Here is a 20,353-nt window from a genome sequence, read left to right as displayed (position 1 = left end):
GTCCACCTTGTTTAGCATTCTATGCTGACTAGCAGCTGCTCACTAGCATTTCCAGCAGGGCTCATTCCCAGCCCTACCTGGAAATGCCAGGGACTGAACCTAGAATCTTTCGCATGTAAAGAAAGTGTTCTACTATTCAGCCATGGCCCTGATCAATCTAACACTAACACAGGAAGAATATTAAAATACTCCCAAATACAGCAGTCTCCTCAATGTTGGCAAAGACTGGTATAGATCCAAGTTTCCCTAATAACAGGGTTTAATCAATCAATGGAATACAGCCCCAATATCCATTTTCAAGGCTGCATTCATATGTAATGCTAACTTAAGCCATTTACACACTACCCACAAAATGTCAAAGAAGGTCGTAAACTTCAGTTTCACACTAACTGCGGTTTAGCATTATATTCAAACCTTAAATGCAATCTTAGCTACCATCTGTTGAATCAAGCCAGCTTTACAAACAATGCTTTGAAGTTGGCTTGTTTCAGAAAACCATAATTAAGATTAACCAAACTTTGTCCAGGTTCAGGTGTCACAATTTGTAGCTAACCTAAAAGAGAAATGAAAGCTCCTGAGCTCATCCTCACAGGTGACAAGAAAACCTATTATTATTTATCGGTAAGTGTTTTCAAACTTAATTCTTCACCATGCCTTGAATGCTGAACAGCACTTTGTGTAACACAGCAGAACCGTAGGAAAACATGTTCTTTGTATGACAGCTCTATGATAGCCTAACAGCTGTGACAAAAATGAAATAATGTGCATGGAAAAGATCTACATGAGAGTCGCAGGGGATAGACATCACTATCATTGCCTTACCTGGCAAGAAATTGAAAAACTAGAAGCAACGGTTCAGAACTTGATAATGTTGTGACCTACCAAATGCATGCACTAACAGAAAGGTTGACCTATTTGCTGGCATCACATCATGTGGCAGCTCTCCAGGAAAGCCAGTACACTCTCAGTTCCACACAACATTCTCATACATACAATAACTTTAAAAGGGCACTTTACCCATGTATCTTTCCTATTCACATTCTGAACATATATGTGGGGAGAAAGCCAAAGGGTCTATAATCCACCCTGGAAAAGCTATGTAATGTAAACCAAGGGAATTTACATTACCAAGAAAAGAAAAAGGGAAAGGGAAAGACAGAAAGGCTGGATTAAATCTAGTTGCCTATAGGCATTTCATGTATTTTCCTAAACAGTGACACATGTTAAAAGGTTAGTCTAACCAGTTTAACTTGTTGATTAATTGAGAATTTAATAGAACGTTTACACAATCCAGGCCAGTACGCATTGTATAAGACTCATACTTTTTTTAAAAAAAGAAGGCAATCTATTCATGTGCAGTAGCCATGTTTGTTTTGTTGTATGGTAAAGCATGAAAACAGTTGCGTTCTCCTCTTTCCATTGTTATTGTTTGTGGTTTCACTTCTGTTTCTTCTTGTTTACCGCATGACTCCCTGGCCTTGCCTTAATCCCAGCACAGAAATACAAAGTGGGCCTGACCTTACTCAACTGTGACCACTTCGATTTTCAGTACTGTACCAGCGCTGAGGAGGGAAGCGGATGGCGCTGTGGTCTAAACCGATCAGAAGGTCGGTGGTTCGAATCCCCGCAACAGGGTGAACTCCCATTGTTTGGTTCCAGCTCCTGCCCACCTAGCAGTTCGAAAGCACATCAAGTGCAAGTAGATAAATAGGTACCACTCCGGCAGGAAGGTAAAGAGCGTTTCCGTGTGCCGCTCTGGTTCACCAGAAGTGGCTTAGTCATGCTGGCCACATGACCCGGAAGCTGTCTGTGGCCAAACGCTGGCTCCCTCAGCCTATAGAGCGAGATGAGGGCTGCAACCCCAGAGTCGTCCGCAACTGGACCTAATGGTTAGGGGTACCTTTACCTTTTTCTCAGGCTAGACTAGGGTTGGAGTGTTGCTATCTATCTATATATATATATATATAAATGTAAACTGGGCATGTGTGTTCCTCTCCAATGTTCAACAAAACCGCTGGACCGATTGTGTTCAAATTTTAACACAAAGTCAAATGCGGCTGGAATAGCAAGCTCATACCGTTTTCAAAGACAAATGTCACACCTGGGCCACGTAAAAAACCCCAAACCCCGTGTTCAAAAACACACAACTCACCATAAAGAGCATGCTGGGAAATAGAATAAGGAGACCTTGCACAACAGCGGCCTCTAGCAGCAGCTACACTAGTACTGCAGGTAGGAAATCTTCCCACTCCACAGCAGCTCAGCAGACTAGGCCGAGTAGAAGTTTGCAGACTAGGCCGAATAGAGGTAGGTGCTCCCCTGGGTGGGGGAGGGGGCGGGGGTGGGAAAGGTCATGGGTTGGGACAGGGGGGGACCTATCACAGGGACATAGCTGCCAAGTTATCCCTTTTTAAAGGGATTTTCCCTTATGCTAAATAGGCTTCCTTGCGAGAAAAGGGAAAACTTGGCAGCTATGCACAGGGATGAGCCCGGGAGGTGGTGGGAGGAGTCAGAAGGGGGACTCTGAGGGCCCATTGAACTGACTAAACCACAGTGGGGCCTACAGGGGAATTTGAAGGGGGACTCTGAGGGCCCATTTAACAGACTAAGCCACAACAACGCATGGCAGGGCCAGCTAGTTGTCTATAAGAATACCATATCCTTGATCAGGAAGCCTCTTGACATCATTATCATCATTTATTATTATATTTATACCCCACCCATCTAGAGTTTGCACCTGGTATTGGACCAGAGAGACAGATCAGGGGTGCTGCTGGGCTACTAACCACACTGTTGCCCAATGGTATCCCTGATCCAGCTTGCCAAGTTAGTCTCTGGACCCTAAAACGATAATCCTGGGTGACTTCAATAGCCACACAGAGGCTGTTGTCGGGCCAGCTTGAGACAACATGGCCTCCATGACAACTATGGGTCTCTCTCAGATGGCCATTGGTCCAACACAACCCTCTGGAGCACTCAAAAGACCCGCTGTGACCAACTGACCACACTCTTTGAGGATGAAGTCACTCATCTTTGGAGTGATATTCACTCTGCACCTGTTGCAGCTCCGAATGAAGTACCCAGCGTCACTATTGAGAAGGTTTTGTGGGATCAGTTTCACCTTAGGCAATCAGCTGGTGTGGACATGGTGGTGGCAGCCATGCATCTAACCATGTGCCCCATCAAATCCTGTTCCTCCTGGCTTATTAAGAAGACATGGGGTGAGGGGGTGGTCCCTGCTGCACTGAAAAAGGCACTGATGTGACCACGCCTAAAGAAACTGGCTCTGGACCTTAGGATTGGAACAACTATCAACCCATTGCTAATGTCCCCTTTTAGGGAAATATGGTGGAAAGGGATGTAGTGGAGCAGCTGCAAGCATTCTTGGAGGCCCCAGATTATTTAGATCCATTTCAATCTGTGTACAGGTCTGGCTATGGAATTGAGTCAGCCTTGGTCACTCTGATGGATGACCTTTGCAGAGGGCAGGGCAGGGAGTGCAACTTTACTCCTGTTTCTTGATTTCTCACTGACCATGGTATCCTCCTGGAACAGCTCCAGGGATTGGGAATTGGGGGCAATGTATTACAGTGGATCCAATCCTACCTAAAGAAAGAGTCCAGAGAGTAGCCAGGGGTGAGTGCCTTTCGGCCTCCTGGAAGCTACTATCTCCAGTGATATTTAATATCTACATGAAGCTGCAGGGAGTGGACATTAGAAGTTTCAGGGTGAGGTGCCATCAGTACGCGAATGAAACTCGGTTCTGTTTCTCCATAAAATCTTATGCAGGAGAGGCCATTGTCTGGATGCAGTGGTGAAATGGATGAGGAAAAATAAACTGAGCTTTAATCCTGGTAAGACAGAAGCACTGTGAGTAGCTCCTGCAACTGAGAAGCTGATCAACTGCCTACTCTGGATGCAGCATGATTTCCAACAGAAGTGAGAAGAAAAGGCTAAAGTGTCAACGCTACACAAATCCAGAGTTGATGGTTGGGCCTCATTCCTTCTATTAAACTAGTGTGTACGGTCATAGGGAGATTTTAAGTGCAGTGTTAACAGTATGCTGATGACACCCAACTTTGTTTCTCCTCTCTATCTGCTGCTAATGAGAGCTAATAAAATGAAACTGAATCTAGATAAGATATTATTGTAGTGTTTGATTCGCCTCCCAAGTAGGTGATTTGCCAGTCTGAGGAAAGCCATTCCCCATATCAGTCTGCCTGTAATTTGAAATCTAATGCTGGTTGCTCCAACTTCAAAGGAAGCTTGATGCTCCATGAACTGCCGAAGGACCACCTCAGTAATAGCACCCTGATTCTTGGGTACACTCCTCCTGGAGGTTCTGCTGGCACCAGTTTATTATTTATTTATGTCATTAAATGTATACACTGCTTGAGTGTAAAAAAAACCTCAAAGCATTTTACAAAAAAAGATAAAACAGTAACAATAAAGCAGTGTTGTTTATCTTCAGGCAACTGTAGAAAACGTGCCTCTTCCACCATGCTTTTTACTATAAAGGGATTCCAAAATCACAGAAAACTCCCAGACTGAAATGGATCTCCATAATTAGTATTGTACAAAAATCCCTGGTACAGTCACCAACCACTTAAGCACCTTGTCAAAAAAGGTAAGATTTGCAACTGTTCAAATTTGGCACTATCTTCAGGTTAATGGAGTGTTTCTTTAGGTGTGATCTTGCAAATACCTCCTTCAAGGAAGCTTGGACAATTCCCTTGTGTAACAAGGCCTTAATCATCTCCTAAATCCAAGAGGCCATTCTTCCCTTAGCTGCTGTGTTGTAAGCCAGAAAGAACAAGGGTTGCATAAACAGGTAGTAGGCCACACTCCAAGCACCTTGCCTAGATTCCCCAGCTGCAATTCAGCCAAAGAAACAAAATTACGCAGTACCCCAGATACATTCTGAGACTGATTTGCAAGCCAGATCCTGGTACACAATCCTGCTTTGTAGGAGGCATTCAAACCACAGTAACCAGGTTTGGACATCAAAGCAACAGCAGTTTAATTAAGCTTGGCATGTGAGGGATCACATGAACACACAACATGTTCCTTCTAAGACCTACCTTCTGAATTATCTAAAACTATATTAAAATATTGTCTAAGAATTAAAATACATTCCCCTAAAGGCTTCCAATGTTTGGGAGAGGTGAGAGAATGTGTCCATTTGGTAGTGAAAGCATCAACAGTAGCTATAAAACATTTACAAATGTCCTGCATGGAATTCAAAACAAGAGAAATCAGTCTCTGTCATCTGTTAGATTAGAATATACTGGACTGTGAATCTAAGATAAGCAGTGAGTATAACAGTCACCACACTATTTTCCAGAAGTAACAAATTGTTCTTTGAGACAAGGTTTGTGTTTGTGGTATCTTACAGGTTTCTTTGAGCACGAAAATCTCACAATGCTCAATGAAGTTAGGTCTTAATGACCAATAACTGGGACACAATCTCTCAGATTCATTTGGATTACAATCTTTGGATGAACTCCTGGCACAGACTTGCAGAATCATCAGAAGACTGCACTGTTCGAGCTTTTTAAGAAGACTTTGATTATGCTGTTTTTTATTATTTTTGTTACATAAATTTAAAAATAAAATATTTTTAAACAGACAACAACTTTAAGGAAAGCAGACCTATCTGTCAAGATTTTTGGGTGTCCAATATTAGCACTGCGGCTTCTGGAAGGCTGCTGTAGCAACTACATTTTCAAATGGGGCTAGGAACCTTTACATCATAGGTGCCAACACTACCAGTTCATTTATGCTTCATTCCGAACTCTTCTTAACATCAACCTCAAAGTAAGCAAAACCCCTCCTAAGCCCAAAAATAAATCAGACATCAAAAATAAATTATCAGAGCAATGATACAGCAAGTTAAGAAGTTCTGGGGATACATATCCCCAAAAAGCAATACTTTGACAGTCAAAAGTCTGAAAAAGCTCACTTGCCAGCAATCCAATTTAGTACCTTCTGAATCAGGAACTACTCAATTGGCTTATGAGCAAATGTTGCTGTATTTTACATAGAGTGAATTGTATTTAAAAACATATAAAATTTCAGTACTCTTTTTTTCAATTAAAGGAAATCTCATCTGAGCAAAACATGTTTCTGTGACACCATAGAATGTTCTTAATTTCTTGATCACTTTCGGGTGGTGACATGGATATGGATTAATCAGGGGTGGCCAACTCCCAAGTGACTGCGATCTACTCACAGTTTAAAAAAATACCCTTGGGGGGGGGGGTTCAGGTCAAAGTTGTTAAGCTTTTTTTAGGAACGAAAGGGAGAAAATGTTGAGCTTTTTTTTAGCCAAGACAAAGTTGTTGAGCTTCTATGGAGGGAGCCAGTGATCTGGTGCTGGAGGAGACTCTTGAGAGTCCCGTGGACTGCAAGATCAAACCTATCCATTCTGAAGGAAATCAGTGCTCACTGGAAGGACAGATCCTAAAGCTGAGGCTCCAATACTTTGGCCACATCATGAGAAGAGAAGACTCCCTGCAAAAGCCCCTGATGTTGGGAAAGATTGAGGGCACTAGGAGAAGGGGACGACAGAGGATGAGATGGTTGGACAGTGTTCTCGAAGCTACGAACATGAGTTTGACCAAACTGCGGGAGGCAGTGCAAGATAGGAATGCCTGGCGTGTTATGGCACATGGGGTCACGAAGAGTCGGACACGACTAAACGACGACGAATGATCTACCATAGATGTCCAGTGATCTACCGGTAGATCACAATCTACCTGTTGGACGTGCCTGTATTAGATGTTCAGAAAGTTGTTTTATTAGAGGACATGTGCCTCTTGTCTAACTTTTACCTAAATAAGCATCCAAACCTTTTCCTTCCAATTACCCTTGTGACTGTTAAGCTTTTTACATAAGCAGGTATAGCATATGACTTTTGTAATTCAGAATTAGTTTAACAGGAGAAAAGGGATAAGAGAAATCAATAGGAAAAAAAGAAAAGTTTTATGGCGAGACTATCATTTTTCTACCACAACAGCTGAACAATGCAAAGATGCACAATTTACCCAGGAGTGCAAACATTATGAAAAGCAGGCAACAAACATCTCACCAGGTGAATCTACTACATTTTCCTAATCATATTTTGAAAGATGGGAAATAATGCCATGTTTTCAACACAGTTATGCCTCTTATTTCCCATGACGAAGTGAAAGAAGAAAAAATTAACAAAAGCCTATAGCTGTAGCAGCAAAGGAATTGTTGTTGTTTAGTCATTTAGTTGTGTCCGACTCTTCGTGGCCTGAATCACTGCAAAGGAATTACTGTGGCACAAACTTTCTGATGCAGTAGGCTCCTACTTACAAAACCTAATGCCATTTAGAGTCTTAAGGTACCCCAGGACCGTTACCATTTGCTACAAGAAAATGCTTAGCACACCTACTAGTTTGGAACATGTCCCACCCAGCAGCTTTTGAGGGCGAACTGTAAAAAAACATGCCCGATTTTGCAGCAGAAAAAGAAAACAAAAACCAAGCAGCTGTCAAAACTCACTGCAGCTGCCTACAACTGTAGCCTCACCTCTCTAAAAAGTTACATAAGAACCATACTACCATGGGGGAAGGGGGGGGGAGTGTAGCCAGCTCACACACGTCACCCCAGTCATAGAATCAGGGAATTGTAGACCATGAGGGTCATCTAGTCCAACCCCTGTAATGCAGGGATTTACTTGCCCCTGAGATTAAGAGTTTCAAGATCTACCGACTAAGCTATCCCAGAGGAATGACACCTAGCTCAATCCAACCCCATTGGACATGGGTTTCCCTCGCTACCAAGGAGGGGGTGCAGGGCAGGGAGGTATTGGTTTGTTCTTGTTTTTATTACCGGTATGTATTTTGTGGTTGGTTCGTTGTTTTTTTTAATATTATGTTTTTTACGCTGTGAAGGGACCCGAGATAAGCAGACGGGAGGGCGGCATACAAATGTCAACAATCACAACCACCTTTCACGCCCACTTCAACACAACACACACACAAAGCGTTCCGTTTCTGATGGGGTGTTTGTTGGGCCTTTTTTGGGGAGAAGAGTTCTCCCGAACCAGCATCCCCACCTCCCCCAACAACAACAACAACACACAGCTGTCAATAAACACACACACACACCACCTCCGTGCCGAGATGAAATCGCCCCTCGCATGCTAAATTCCGACACACACACACCCGAGAGCAACAACATGCCTCCCTCCGCCCCCCAAAAACAACCCACAACCAGCGGCACCCCGATGTTTACTTGTAAGGTTTTGCCAACCACGACAACACACAATGGCCATGCACACCGCCGACACACACAAATCACACAGCGACCGACAACAACAACACACCTTCAAACACATACCAAATATATTTACACACAGAGAGACACCCTTCTCCCTCCCTCCTTCCCTCCCTGACAGGCCCCACACCGCGACGCCAACCGTCCCTGAAGCGGCACCTGAGGCGCCCGCCGCCAAGGGAGGGAAGCTCAGGTGAGGCGCTTCCCTCCCTTGGCCTGGAACGGTATTTCTCTCCCCCCCCACACACTCTTAAGCCGAGGGCCCGGGCTCCTCCCGGCCCTCCGCTCGCCCACCCGCCCCCCTCACACAAGCCTCCCGAGGCTCCAGGCCGTTACCTTCCTCGGCGGTCTCCATCTTGTCCGGGTGACGCAGGCGGGGCGTGACGCAAGCCAGAGAACGTGGGGGCGGAGGGAGAGAGATAGAGAGCGATAGAGAGGGAGAGAGGGAGAGAGAGAGAAGGAACGGGCCCAGCGGGCTCCCGGTAGCCAGGGCCCGCTGCGGCCTTGCCGCGGGCTCCCCCTGGAGGTTTCGTCGCGTCACAGCCGCTCCCCCGCTCAGCGGCCTCCTCGCCGGGGGAGCGTCACAGGAGAAGAGTTCTCCCCGAGCGCGGCGCGTCACAAGCGCGGCGTAAGGCCGCGCGTGCGTCGTTGGGGAGCGCGGCATACAATAACCGCAGCCAATCCTATACTGTATTGGCTAGGTAGTAAAGGAAGGGGTTAAGGACCACAGAGCGGTGGGTTGCTAGAGAAGGCACGGCTAGGCCACGCCCCCCTCAGCTTCCGGGGAAGGTGGAGGAATTGTCTGTGGTGTGCCCCCTTCTCCTGTTTGAACCGTGTACTGTAGTAGCCACACACCCTAGCCAAGACTCTGTACATCTAGAATCATAAAATTGTAGAGTTGGAAGGGTCCCCCAAAAGGTCATCTAGTCCAACCCCCAGCAATGCAGGAATCTCAACTGAAGCTTGAAGACATCATCATCATTATTTACTGAAGATTTTTGCCTGTGTTGTTTCTGCTGCAGGCAGTGCCAGATTTAGGGTAGTGCGGGCGCAGAAAGAAGACATGCCACGGCGCACCTGTGTCATTGCAGCCAGACGCCTTCCTCAGCTCAAGCTGCAACAATACATATCTCCTGTATCAGTCTCTACAACCACATCATAAATGGGGCAGTCTGGTCTTGGGAATTGAATTCTGCAGGCAGCAAAGAACAACGGCAGCTAACAATTAATTTGTTTTATGGAACTATTTTTCCAACTCCCATGTTTCATAATTGAAATAAAGCTATGGTATCAGTTGCCCATTGATTATTTTACAGCAAGCTTCCTGTTACCGCATTTGTCACACACACGTGACATAGTGGCCAAGTTCACATGCCTCTTCTTCCAAAGCGTGAAGGCTTTGGGAGAGAAGATTGCAGCCACTTCACCCCTCCCAGGGTATGGCACAAACTCTGACTTGGCTCAGCAGAGCAGAGCTGGAACTTCCTTTTTTTCCTAGGCTGCAAATGGCTAACATAAGCTAAGGTTACCAGATTCTTTTCTATGAATCCGGGGACACTTTTCAACTTCAATGGGTTTTGTAGGGGGCTGATTTGTAAATCCAGGGACTGTCCCCAGGAAACGGGGACTTCTGGTAACCTTAACATAAGCACCTGCTGGCAGATGGATTAGTAACTTTTGTAGACTTTTTTTTTGCAGGCCTGAGTCTTAAGCTAAATGTCACACTCACTGCAGATACTCAGAGGCAGACCAGCCATTAAACAGGGTGAGGCCGCTGCCTCAGGTGACAGAAGTGCCCCAGGAAGAACACTCATGCTTACCCTGCCTGCCCCCCATCTCCGCTAGTGGTGCTGGTTTTCAGCAAGATCACATCCATTTTGGGCGAGATCTAGCGGCGTGCACAAGATCTGCAATTTGGTAAAGATCTCCCCCCAGATCAGTGCAGTCCTGCCTCAAATTGCCACCAATGGCAACAGCACTACTCTGCAGCTGTGGATGTGGCAGGGTAGGTGGCAACGGCAGGAGACGATAGGTGGTGGCAGGAGCAGTGGTAGGGCAAAGCAGTACTTTCCATTTCGCCTCACATGGCAAAATGGGATGCACCCAAGTGCCCTGTCTGCATCTCAGGCCCCCAAATCTGAAAGTGATCCCGTAACAGTGGACTAAATAAAACGAACCCATTTCAACTATGGCATCACATCTCCACAGAGGCAAGCAACTTTATGTTTGAAGTGCTTGGCTAATGTGTCATAGCAGGCATCTCAGGGCAGATCAGCTGATGTAAAATGCTTCACTGCTGAAAATATTGTGTTCACTGCAACACAATACTGTAATGATTTAAATACTTCAAAACATCCCAGGGAAAAAAGCACTAAGTAACAAGCAGGTGTAATTACATCATTGCCTCGTAGCTAAGTAGTAATCAAAGTAGCACCTAATTAAAACTTATAATGGTTGGCTACACCCATTTTCTGGTATTCCCAAATGGCCCTCCTTCCTCTAAAGAAGAGAAGACTAAACACGTATTTTATTAGAGTTAACCTAGTACATTAGAAAGAAGCATGTTAACCTTATCTCACCTAAACAGATGGAAATTGTAACAAAATAATAGTATTTCCTTTTTTTTCTCTTTTAATACTGGAAAAATACACAGAATTATTTTGCAAAAGGCAGGGAATTGGATATTCTTACATTCTAAATGTAGACCGTGGGAGCAAGTAAACTAGACACTGGGAGGCAAGTAAAGATAAGAGTCATCACTGTTCAGTACAGTATTGCCAAATCCATAAACCAGGAAAAGTCCTTCCACGTTAACACTTCCACTGTTTCACTGTTTCACTCTGGCTAAATCACCAGAGGTCATTTTTCATCATTTAGGCATGCCTATGATGTTGCACTTAATCATACCCCTTAAGCTACCCTGAAGGTTTGTGGTGATCATCATGGCCTTGGGTAGCATAGCAGGGCTTCCAGCAAATCCTATTATCACTTCAATGGACAGATGTTCAGTAGGAGTATTACGCCATAAGTGACACACAGAAACACTTTTCAGTTGCACCATGTTAAGACCAGAATTGGAGAGCTACTTTTACAGAGCTTATGACAGGCATAGGCAACCTAAGGCCCACGGGCCAGAAGCGGCCCATGGGGGTTGTTTAACCGGCCCATGGACCCCTGCCACCCACTTGGGGACCCCGCCTCCCCGCTTGGTTGGCTCCCGTGTGCCACGCTAAACCGGTGTGGAGTGGAGTGGGGACTGCCTTCTGCGATGCTGGGCAGCTTCCCATTGGCTGCAGGAAGCTCCCGTAGCCAATGGGAAGCTGTGCACGCCTCCTCTGTGCCAGAAATGTGCACTCCAGCCCACCACTGCGTCTACAGGATTGCAAACTGGCCCATGCCCAAAAAAACTTTGCCGAGCCCTACGGCTGAATAACCCCTTCCTCTGTTGTTTACTTGTGTCTATTTGAGATCTGTCTTAGATTCTTCAGTCCCTTTGGATAGGAACCTGTCATATCTGTTTTAGGCAAAAAAATGCTATTTTTATAGAAAAAGGTGCCAGAACTTACCATGAACACCTCCCTTGTTCTCTTATAATGGCAATGGCGCCTACCTGAGAGGTGCCGGAACTTAGTTCCAGTGAGTTCCGGCTGAAAAAAAAAATAGCCCTGGTTAAGATCAGCTGAGTTCTTTAATGTTGACATAGGTCACAAAATCAAACCAAACAGAAATAAACTCATCAGTTCTACATTGACCTTTTTATTTAAAAGTTAACTTTTCTTAAAAGGAGTCAAGGTACAGATCTAGTAGATTTCCCTTTCCGTAGGAAAGGAGATTAAAATTGAACGTATTATCCAGTATTTTAAAGAGGTTAAACGCAAGATTACCAGAGTGACTGGATGTATCATCTATTGTGGCACAGCACAATTTCTGGCTTCCCTGAGAGGGAGGGAATGAAATTTTTAAATGTATCAGTATGTACAATACTAGCAATCCCCTGTAGTAAGTAGTAGTACAGTCCAATAACAGACACAGGAGCACCTTGACTGTAAGATTAGGCCCATGGTGAACAGAAGCACACTGCCAGAAGTACAACTAAATTGGGATTACATCTCTATACAGAATTGACAATGGAGGTCCCTTTAGGTTGCAATCCTTTATCCACTCACCTACGTAGGACTAAGCATCCCTGAACTCAATGGGACTCACTTCTGAGTAGACATATATAGATTTGCAACATCAATATATTTTTCCATATTATAAACTTGGCTAGTTTGGAGGCCACTCTGAAGAATGATTGCTTGATCAATTAACACATCCTCATGGAAATTCAACAGCACTTCAGTACATATTTATCTGAACACACACATTATGGCATGTGATTTTTGCCTAGTATACAGCTTGTCACGAAGCAATTTTCGCTCCTTCGATGCACTTCTGTGTGCTATTTTCGTTATGTGCACACTTTATCCTAGTACATGCATTTTTTGCAGACATTACTTGGCTGTGCACATTTGCTGCAATATTCAGAGAGGTGCAAATGTCAAAGAGTGGTTGTTTTTCAGTTTGCCTATTGCTTCAGAATGCGTGAATTAGGTCAGCTCACTGTTAAGTGTGAACTAAATAAATCCCTATGAAAGACATGCTAACCACCTATCCAGGGTCAACTGTAGCCAGCTGGAGAGTTGTCAGGGCCACAGAACAACGGGAGCCTAAGCTGACTCAAGACAGTATGTGCCTAAGTAGCACCAACTTTGCATGACTGAACATGTGGCTGGGGCTACAGCAGTGTCCCACAACTGTAAAATCCTGATCCTCGAATTTGGAGCAGGGAATGTTGGGAAGGGGACAGATAGCACACCCCTTTCCTAGAGCCACCCAACCCCTTCCTGCAAAAAGCCTTAGAATTGGCCATCTCTCTCGTTACACATTTGCCACATATTAAGTTTCTTCTACAGTAGCCACAGGAAGAAGCGTCACAGATACATGAAGAAATCTAAATTACACGTTCAGAGCCAGAGATCTGGCCAGGGGGTTGTCCGTTTTTAGCTTAAACAGGAACCTAGACAGCTGGCTGCGAAGAAATTGCATAGTGCGTTCTCCTTAGCAGCTTCTCCCTCTTCTTCGGTTGTTACCCCCACCCCGCCAAAAAAAACAACTCTAAAAATCAGCCTTAGGGAACAAGAGAAGCCTGTCTCTTTGAATCCATGTCCCTTCCCCTTTCCTGTCTTTCTGGATTAGGCATTTGTCTTCAAAGCAGCCTCCACCTTCTTCTCCCAACTTCATATCTCCCATAACATCTGAAAGGAACACAGCATTGGGATGGAAGCTGAGCAGCAGCTATAGAACTTTTACTGGTGCTGCATTATTTTTTCTTACATCAGCCGACAACCTGCAAGTTTATCCTCCTCTCCAAAGGAATCTTCCTTGGGTTTAGATCACAACCCGTCCAATCCAGGTATGTTCAGGTAGGGCAATAATGCCTCCTACCCTATCCTGAGGTTAGGGCAGCTGCAGTTCTGTAAAACTATGGAGCAGGGGGGGGATAGAAATGGAGATTCAGGCAGTGACGGGTGTTACAAATAATGGCGGTGTATTTTAGTGGCTTTGAGTGTAAGCTACCCATCAGGAACTCTTGGCTTCAGAGATATTACCTCTGCTTCAAACTCAGTACAGTGGTACCTCTGGTTACGAACTTAATTTGTTCCGGAGGTCCGTTCTTATTAAAAGTTTATGTCTTATTCTTGGTGGCCTTCCCTGCCATATATATTTTGATATTGCCCTTCTCCATTCATCGAATTGTCCTGTACCTTTTATTACGGGTAACATCTGAAATAGAAAGAGGAACCTCGGTAGTATGTTCATTTTTACCGTGGCAATCCTGCCCCATAATGACAGATGTAAATTTTTCCAAGTTTCTATGTCCTTCTTAATTTCATTTAAAGTCTTTTTGTAGTTGTCATTAAACAGATTGATATTTCTATTAGATAACCAAATTCCAATATATTTAATCTTTTTTTACAATTTCTAAACCAAATTTTTCTTGCAACGCTCCTATTTCTTTTTTTTGTCAATTTTTTTGTCATCATTTTCGTTTTATTTTTATTTAACTTAAGCCCAGCCAGGCTTCCAAATTTATCCATTTCCTTTAGCATTTCCTCTATACTGGAATCCGGGTCCTCTAATGTTAGTATCAAATCGTTGGCAAAGGCCTTTTGTTTATACTCCTTCTTTCCTACCCTTATCCCCTTTATTCCGTTCTTAACCTAAAACCGTTCTTAACCTGAAGTACCACTTTAGCTAATGGGGCCTCCCGCTGCCGCCGTGCTGCCGCCATGTGATTTCTGTTTTCATCCTGAGGTCAAGTTCTTAACCCAAGGTTAACTTCTGGGTTAGCAGAGTCTGTAACCCAAAGTGTTTGTAACCTGAGGTACCACTGTACACGACCGTAGGCATACCACCCTCTCTTATCCTAACACCCACCCAGCTCACTTGCAGTCAGGAGATAACAATAGTGCTCGACTTTACAGGGTTGCTATTGTTTTTACAAAATGATGTATGTGCCCTGAACACCCAGAAGAGCTATACCAGGGGTCTCCAAACTAAGGCCTGGGGGCCGGATGCGGCCCAATCGCCTTCTCAATCCGGCCCGCGGATGGCCCAGGAATCAGCATGTTTTTATATGAGTAGAATGTGTCCTTTTATTTAAAATGCACTCTGGGTTATTTGTGGGGTCTGCCTGGTGTTTTTACATGAGTAGAATGTGTCCTTTTATTTAAAATGCATCTCTAGGGTATTTGTGGGGCATAGGAATTCGTTCATATTTTTTTTCAAAATATAGTCCGGCCCCCTACAAGGTCTGAGAGACAGTAGACCGGCCCCCCGCTGAAAAAGTTTGCTGACCCCTGAGCTATACAAATGCTAATGTGTTGTTACTTAAATTACTGGAACATATTTTGCAAGGGATTAAGGTGCTAGATTTTATATGTTATGTCGTAGGAAACAAAACAAAAAGAATCCTTTTTTTAATTTGTGAGTCCTCCCACAAAGAGTTCTATACTGTATTCTATAAAAAGAAATAAATGAATGATCATTGTGACTACTATTATTTGAAGTGCCTAACGCAATCTTCAGCTAGTGTTACTCAAGTCATATCTGTTTTGTATGGAGAACATCATTTTTTAATTGCTGCCACCAAATCATAGGAGACTTGCTACTGAAATTAGCAGGATATCTGTGCAAATATCAAGAAAGGGACTCAAAATAGGACATGCTTTCAGACAGATGTTTATCGTGCAAATGGTGATCCTCGTGTATGCACCAAAATGCCTGTATCTGGATTTTAATCTGGATTTACCCTTTCCAGAGGGAATTTGATGAGTAAAAAAACACACCAACCCATCTGCAAATTAAGCCCCTGTCTGCAATTATCCCAAGTACAGTACATGTAAAATAAATTGCCAGTGTGTACAGTATCTGAATATGTTTGAGTTTCAGAAATGCATGTTCAAACATTTGATTGGCTACCAAATTCACAGGGTGCCTACTATTACTATATAGATTCCCCCCTTCCCTTTCTTCAGGGCGCTCAAGGCCCCTCTTCAATTTCACCCTTACAATAAAGCCTGTGAGAGACGCTAATGTGGGAGGTGGCAAATCGCCCAGGGTCACTCAGTGTATTTTGACTTCGACCAAGCAATTGTGGCCCAGTTCAAATGCAGCAATATCGGACTAATGAATCATAATTTATTACACCAAGAGGGAACATTGCGACCTGTGCTCGCTTCACTCATGCACCATAATAGAACAGTTCTGTGGTTTGCTGAACCACACAGAGGAATTCAATGTAGCACTAAGCAGATTGCTCTGCCAGCACAAACATTTCTGGTTTTGCCTCCAAATTTATTAGTTTGGACATAACAGGCAAATATGGCTTAATAGCTCACAACTGGCTGATTGCTCAGTTGGTAGAGCATGAGACTCTTAATCTCAGGGCCATGCGTTCCAGAGGCATAGTGGGTGGCAGGGGGCCCATGAGGGGGTGAGGAGGGGCAATCAGGTGCCCCCATGACAGGCTCCCTCATTGAGGCCAGAACTGCAGCAAGGAAGCAAGCCAGCACACCCTCCCCCCGGCATAGCCCCCCACACCCTGGGCTCCAGCAACCCGTGCTACACCACTGGTGGGTTGGGGCCCCATGTTGGGCAAAAGATTCCTGTATTGGAGGGGGTTGGACTAAATGGCCCTTTCAACACTGCAGCCCTATGATTCTGTGACCGCATAACAGAAGTGCTGAAGCCAGGTGCACAAAGGGAGGGGTGTGGATGGAGAGTGCGGACACAAAGCCCATTATCAGTTTCTTAGAGTGACCGTTGTGGGGATGAGAGGCGATTTTGTATGTAAAAATTAATGCTAATAGTACCCCAGCTAAAGGATACTAAGGCTAGATCTACATAGCTATAAAAAAACGTTCTGAAAACGCACTGCAAAAAAAGTTATAAAGCTCATAATTGAAAATATCATTGAGTTGTGATCAATGGGGAAAGGAAATTCACACAGCTGACTTTTTCAGTTTGAGGCTACAATCCCATTAACATTTACCAGGGGAGAAGCTGGTTTGCACTGTAACCGGTGTAGGAAAGAAGTTGGCAAACTGCTGGATTCACTCAGGAGACATCAACAAGAAATTGGTTCAAATTGTGGGGATGTTTATACCTGAAAGCACTGTATACATACCCACGGATTGTGTGCTGATTTGTTTTAGATACCTTTATCCCATTTTTTCTTCCACTAGGGGGGACTCAAAGCATCTAAAAGCATAGAAGTACAAATGGAAGGGGCAGCAAAGAGTTTGACTAGCCGAATAAATACAAAAAAAGCTTAAGGAAATAGCTCCGAGCTAGGTTGATTCAAATATGGATCATGCAGCTGCTATCATCTGCTGCTCTTTGGCCCATTTCCCTTTTAATGGGCATGAAAATATTTGTCCACCATGCAGGGATAATTCGATTTAATCATTAACGTGCATACGCTGTGAAGTTATGGTGTCAGATGTCAGGGGAGGAATTTGGTTCAGTTCACTTGAAAGGAAAGCTCCCTAATTTGCTCTTTCCAAAACAACATGAGAACTGAAACCCAGACATCCTTCGAAATCCACACTTTTCTGAATTTTGCCATGCAGTTCTGTGGCCAAGCAATGTGTGCAAAAAAAATGCATATACTGCAGCAAAGTGGACATCAAATATTACTCAACATAAAAAAATGCATTATATTCAAGGGAAATGTTTGGCAAAAATGTGCCTGTATTGTTTTTATATAGTGCAACCTAAGCATTTGTTAGAGATTTTTGGAATATTAAGCAGTTTAGAAATAAATGGTAGGTATGTTAGGCAAAATTGCATACATTGGGAGAGATTTGCAGGAAGATGCTGATTGAGCTTCAATATGACTTCCTGATATAAGGTTGTGGAGAACTAATTGGGAAAATTGAGAGAAACATCTGTAGCCTGATGTCAGTGAATAGCTGAAATGAATCAGGGTGCAATGGAACTAATTAGGAACTGGGCTTTTCCCAACCAAGTTTCCTGAATATTCCAAACTCCTCTTGTGCAACTGCCCTAATTGCAGAGACTCCCCTTTTCAATATTTTTCACTGGCTAACAACTTTTCTCAGTGATGACACCGACTATGGAATGGACTTCCCGAGGAAAGCCTGGCAGGCTACTGTATTAATTGTTGTTGTTGTTTAGTCGTTTAGTCGTGTCCGACTCTTCGTGACCCCATGGACCATAGCACGCCAGGCACTCCTGTCTTGCACTGCCTCCCGCAGTTTGGTCAAACTCATGTTCGTAGTTTCGAGAACACTGTCCAACCATCTTGTCCTCTGTCGTCCCCTGTATTAATTAAATTAATTAAATGTATTAATTAAATGTGCTTTTAATTCCTTTTGAAAAAGTACACTAAGGCCTTTGAGTCTAATTTAGTTTTATAGGAGTCTATTTGGGTGGTTTAGATCTTTCTTTCTCTTTACTCTTGCTTCATACATATGATCCACAATTTAAATGTTTCTTTTAAGTGCAGTCGTTTTATTGTACAAGCATGCTGTGTGTTAATTACATTGCTTTTAGTAACACAATATGTGAACCTCACTAGGGCATTTTTGTTGTTAATTTCTTTGTGATGAATTTGGAAGCCTTTTCAGATATATTATTATTATTATTATTATTATTATTATTATTATTATTATTATTATTTTTATACCCCACCCATCTGGCTGGGTTTCCCCAGCCACTCTGGGCGGCTCCCAATAGAATATTGAAAACACGATAAAATTAAAAAACACAATAAAACGTCAAACACTAAAAACTTGCCTAAACAGGGTTGCCTTCAGGTGTTTTCTAAAAGTCAAGTACTGTAGTTGTTTATTTCCTTGACATCTGATGGGAGGGTGTTCCGCAGGGTGGGCACCACTACTGAGAAGGTCCTCTGCCTGGTTCCCTGTAGCTTCACTTCTCGCAGTGAGGGAACTACCAGAAGGCCCTCAGCGTTGGACGTCAGTGTCTGGGCCAAACAATGGGGGTGTAAATGCTTCCTCAGGTATACTGGGGCCAGGGGCGCTGCCCCTGCACACTGCCCCCACCGGAGTGGAGCTAGGGGCGGCCCGCCCCCTTTACATAGCTGTCAAGTACCCTGTATTTCCCAGGAAACCCCATTTTTCCTTACCGTTTCCTGGAGGTCTCCTGTTCCAGCTCCTCTCCCGTTAATTTCCCTTATTTTTGTTCCTGTCGGTGGCCATTTTTCTTGTGCCGCTTTGCCCATCTATGGGCACCAGAAAATGGCTGGTGCTGGCGCCAGAAGTCGCATCTACGCATGTCCGGAAGTGCATAGATGGGCAAAGTGACACCGGAAGTTGCGTCTACGCACTTCCGGACTTGCGTAGACATTACTTCCGGCGCCAGCACCAGCCATTTTCGGTGCCCATAGATGGTGTCACGCGGTGTCACGCGGCTGCCGATCCCGGATTTATCCGCGGGGTGCTTGGCAGTTATGCCCCTTTGCCCCTCCCTTGCTACGCGCCTGACTGGGCCGAGGCCGTTTAGGGCTTTTAAGGTTAGCACCAACACTTTGAAATGTGCTCAGAAATGTACTGGGAGCCAATGAAGGTCTTTCAGGACCTGTGTTTTATGGTCTCAGCAACCACTCCCAGTCACTAGTCTAGCTGTCCCATTCTGGATTAGTTGTAGTTTCCGGGTCACTTAAAGGTAGCCCCACGTAGAGCGCATTGCAGTAGTCCAAGTGGAAGATAACTAGAGCATGCACCACTCTGGCGAGACAGTGTGAGGGCAGGTAGGGTCTCAGCCTGCATACCAGATGGAGCTGGTAGACATGCCAGGGAGAATAAAAATATGCAAAGGGGGAATAAAAATATGCAAAGGGTTCAACCAGTTGAACCCACGCCTGGGTTCTGTGCATTTACTTGGCCTTCTGCCCTAAGACGAAACACATACAGAAGGTCAGATGGCACTATGGAATGGCACAAGACCTTCAGGTGCAAGCCAATCTTGTCTTAAATCAAAGTTGTCCTCCAGCACTGGACTTAAGTTATTTCACCCATCTCTTGTAAACCAGCACAATGTGCCAGGCATGAGTAGCTGGCACCTGGGAATTATTACTGCTGTAATTCTTAATTCAATTTCCATTCCATCCTTTTCCCCAAAGGAGCTCAATAAAACACACATAAAATAATAAACCAAGCAGCAATAAAAGAAAGTCCATATAAATTTCCCAGTCTTCTGAATTTTCTTCTTCCTCATGCTGGCATTTTGAATTTCAGTTCAGAGCCACTCCCCAAAATACAGACATTTGCCACCCTTGTTCTCCAGCATGACATGTAGGAGGGAAGGACAATAATTGCTGGCAAATAATTGCTGGCAGAAGGTGCAGGGAATAATGAGGAGGGAAAATTGGAGTGGAGGAGGCGGAACACTTGGTGCTTCCAGTTCCATCTACACTGAGCGTTGCAGTGAGGGTGGCAATGCAAGGTTCATGCAA

The 20,353-nt window shown here is 44.3% G+C and overlaps 1 protein-coding gene across 1 annotated transcript in view; it reads right to left on the bottom strand.

The window, feature by feature from the left end:
* MARCHF6 (membrane associated ring-CH-type finger 6) overlaps nt 1–8,673 on the bottom strand; it is a 46,170-nt gene extending 37,497 nt beyond the window's left edge. The window contains exon 1 of the mRNA XM_035124776.3: nt 8,644–8,673. Within this exon, the coding sequence (XP_034980667.1) occupies nt 8,644–8,662 (19 nt within the window). The 5' untranslated portion in view covers nt 8,663–8,673. The remainder of the gene's footprint in view (nt 1–8,643) is intronic.
* Between the last annotated feature and the right edge of the window lie 11,680 nt (nt 8,674–20,353).

This window comes from Zootoca vivipara, chromosome 8 (genome assembly GCF_965207765.1).
Source record: "Zootoca vivipara chromosome 8, rZooViv2.hap1.1, whole genome shotgun sequence".
Taxonomy (NCBI): Eukaryota; Metazoa; Chordata; class Lepidosauria; order Squamata; family Lacertidae; genus Zootoca; species Zootoca vivipara.
The sequence above is the reverse complement of the archived record's forward strand: the minus strand, read 5'-3'. Positions and strand labels throughout refer to the sequence as shown.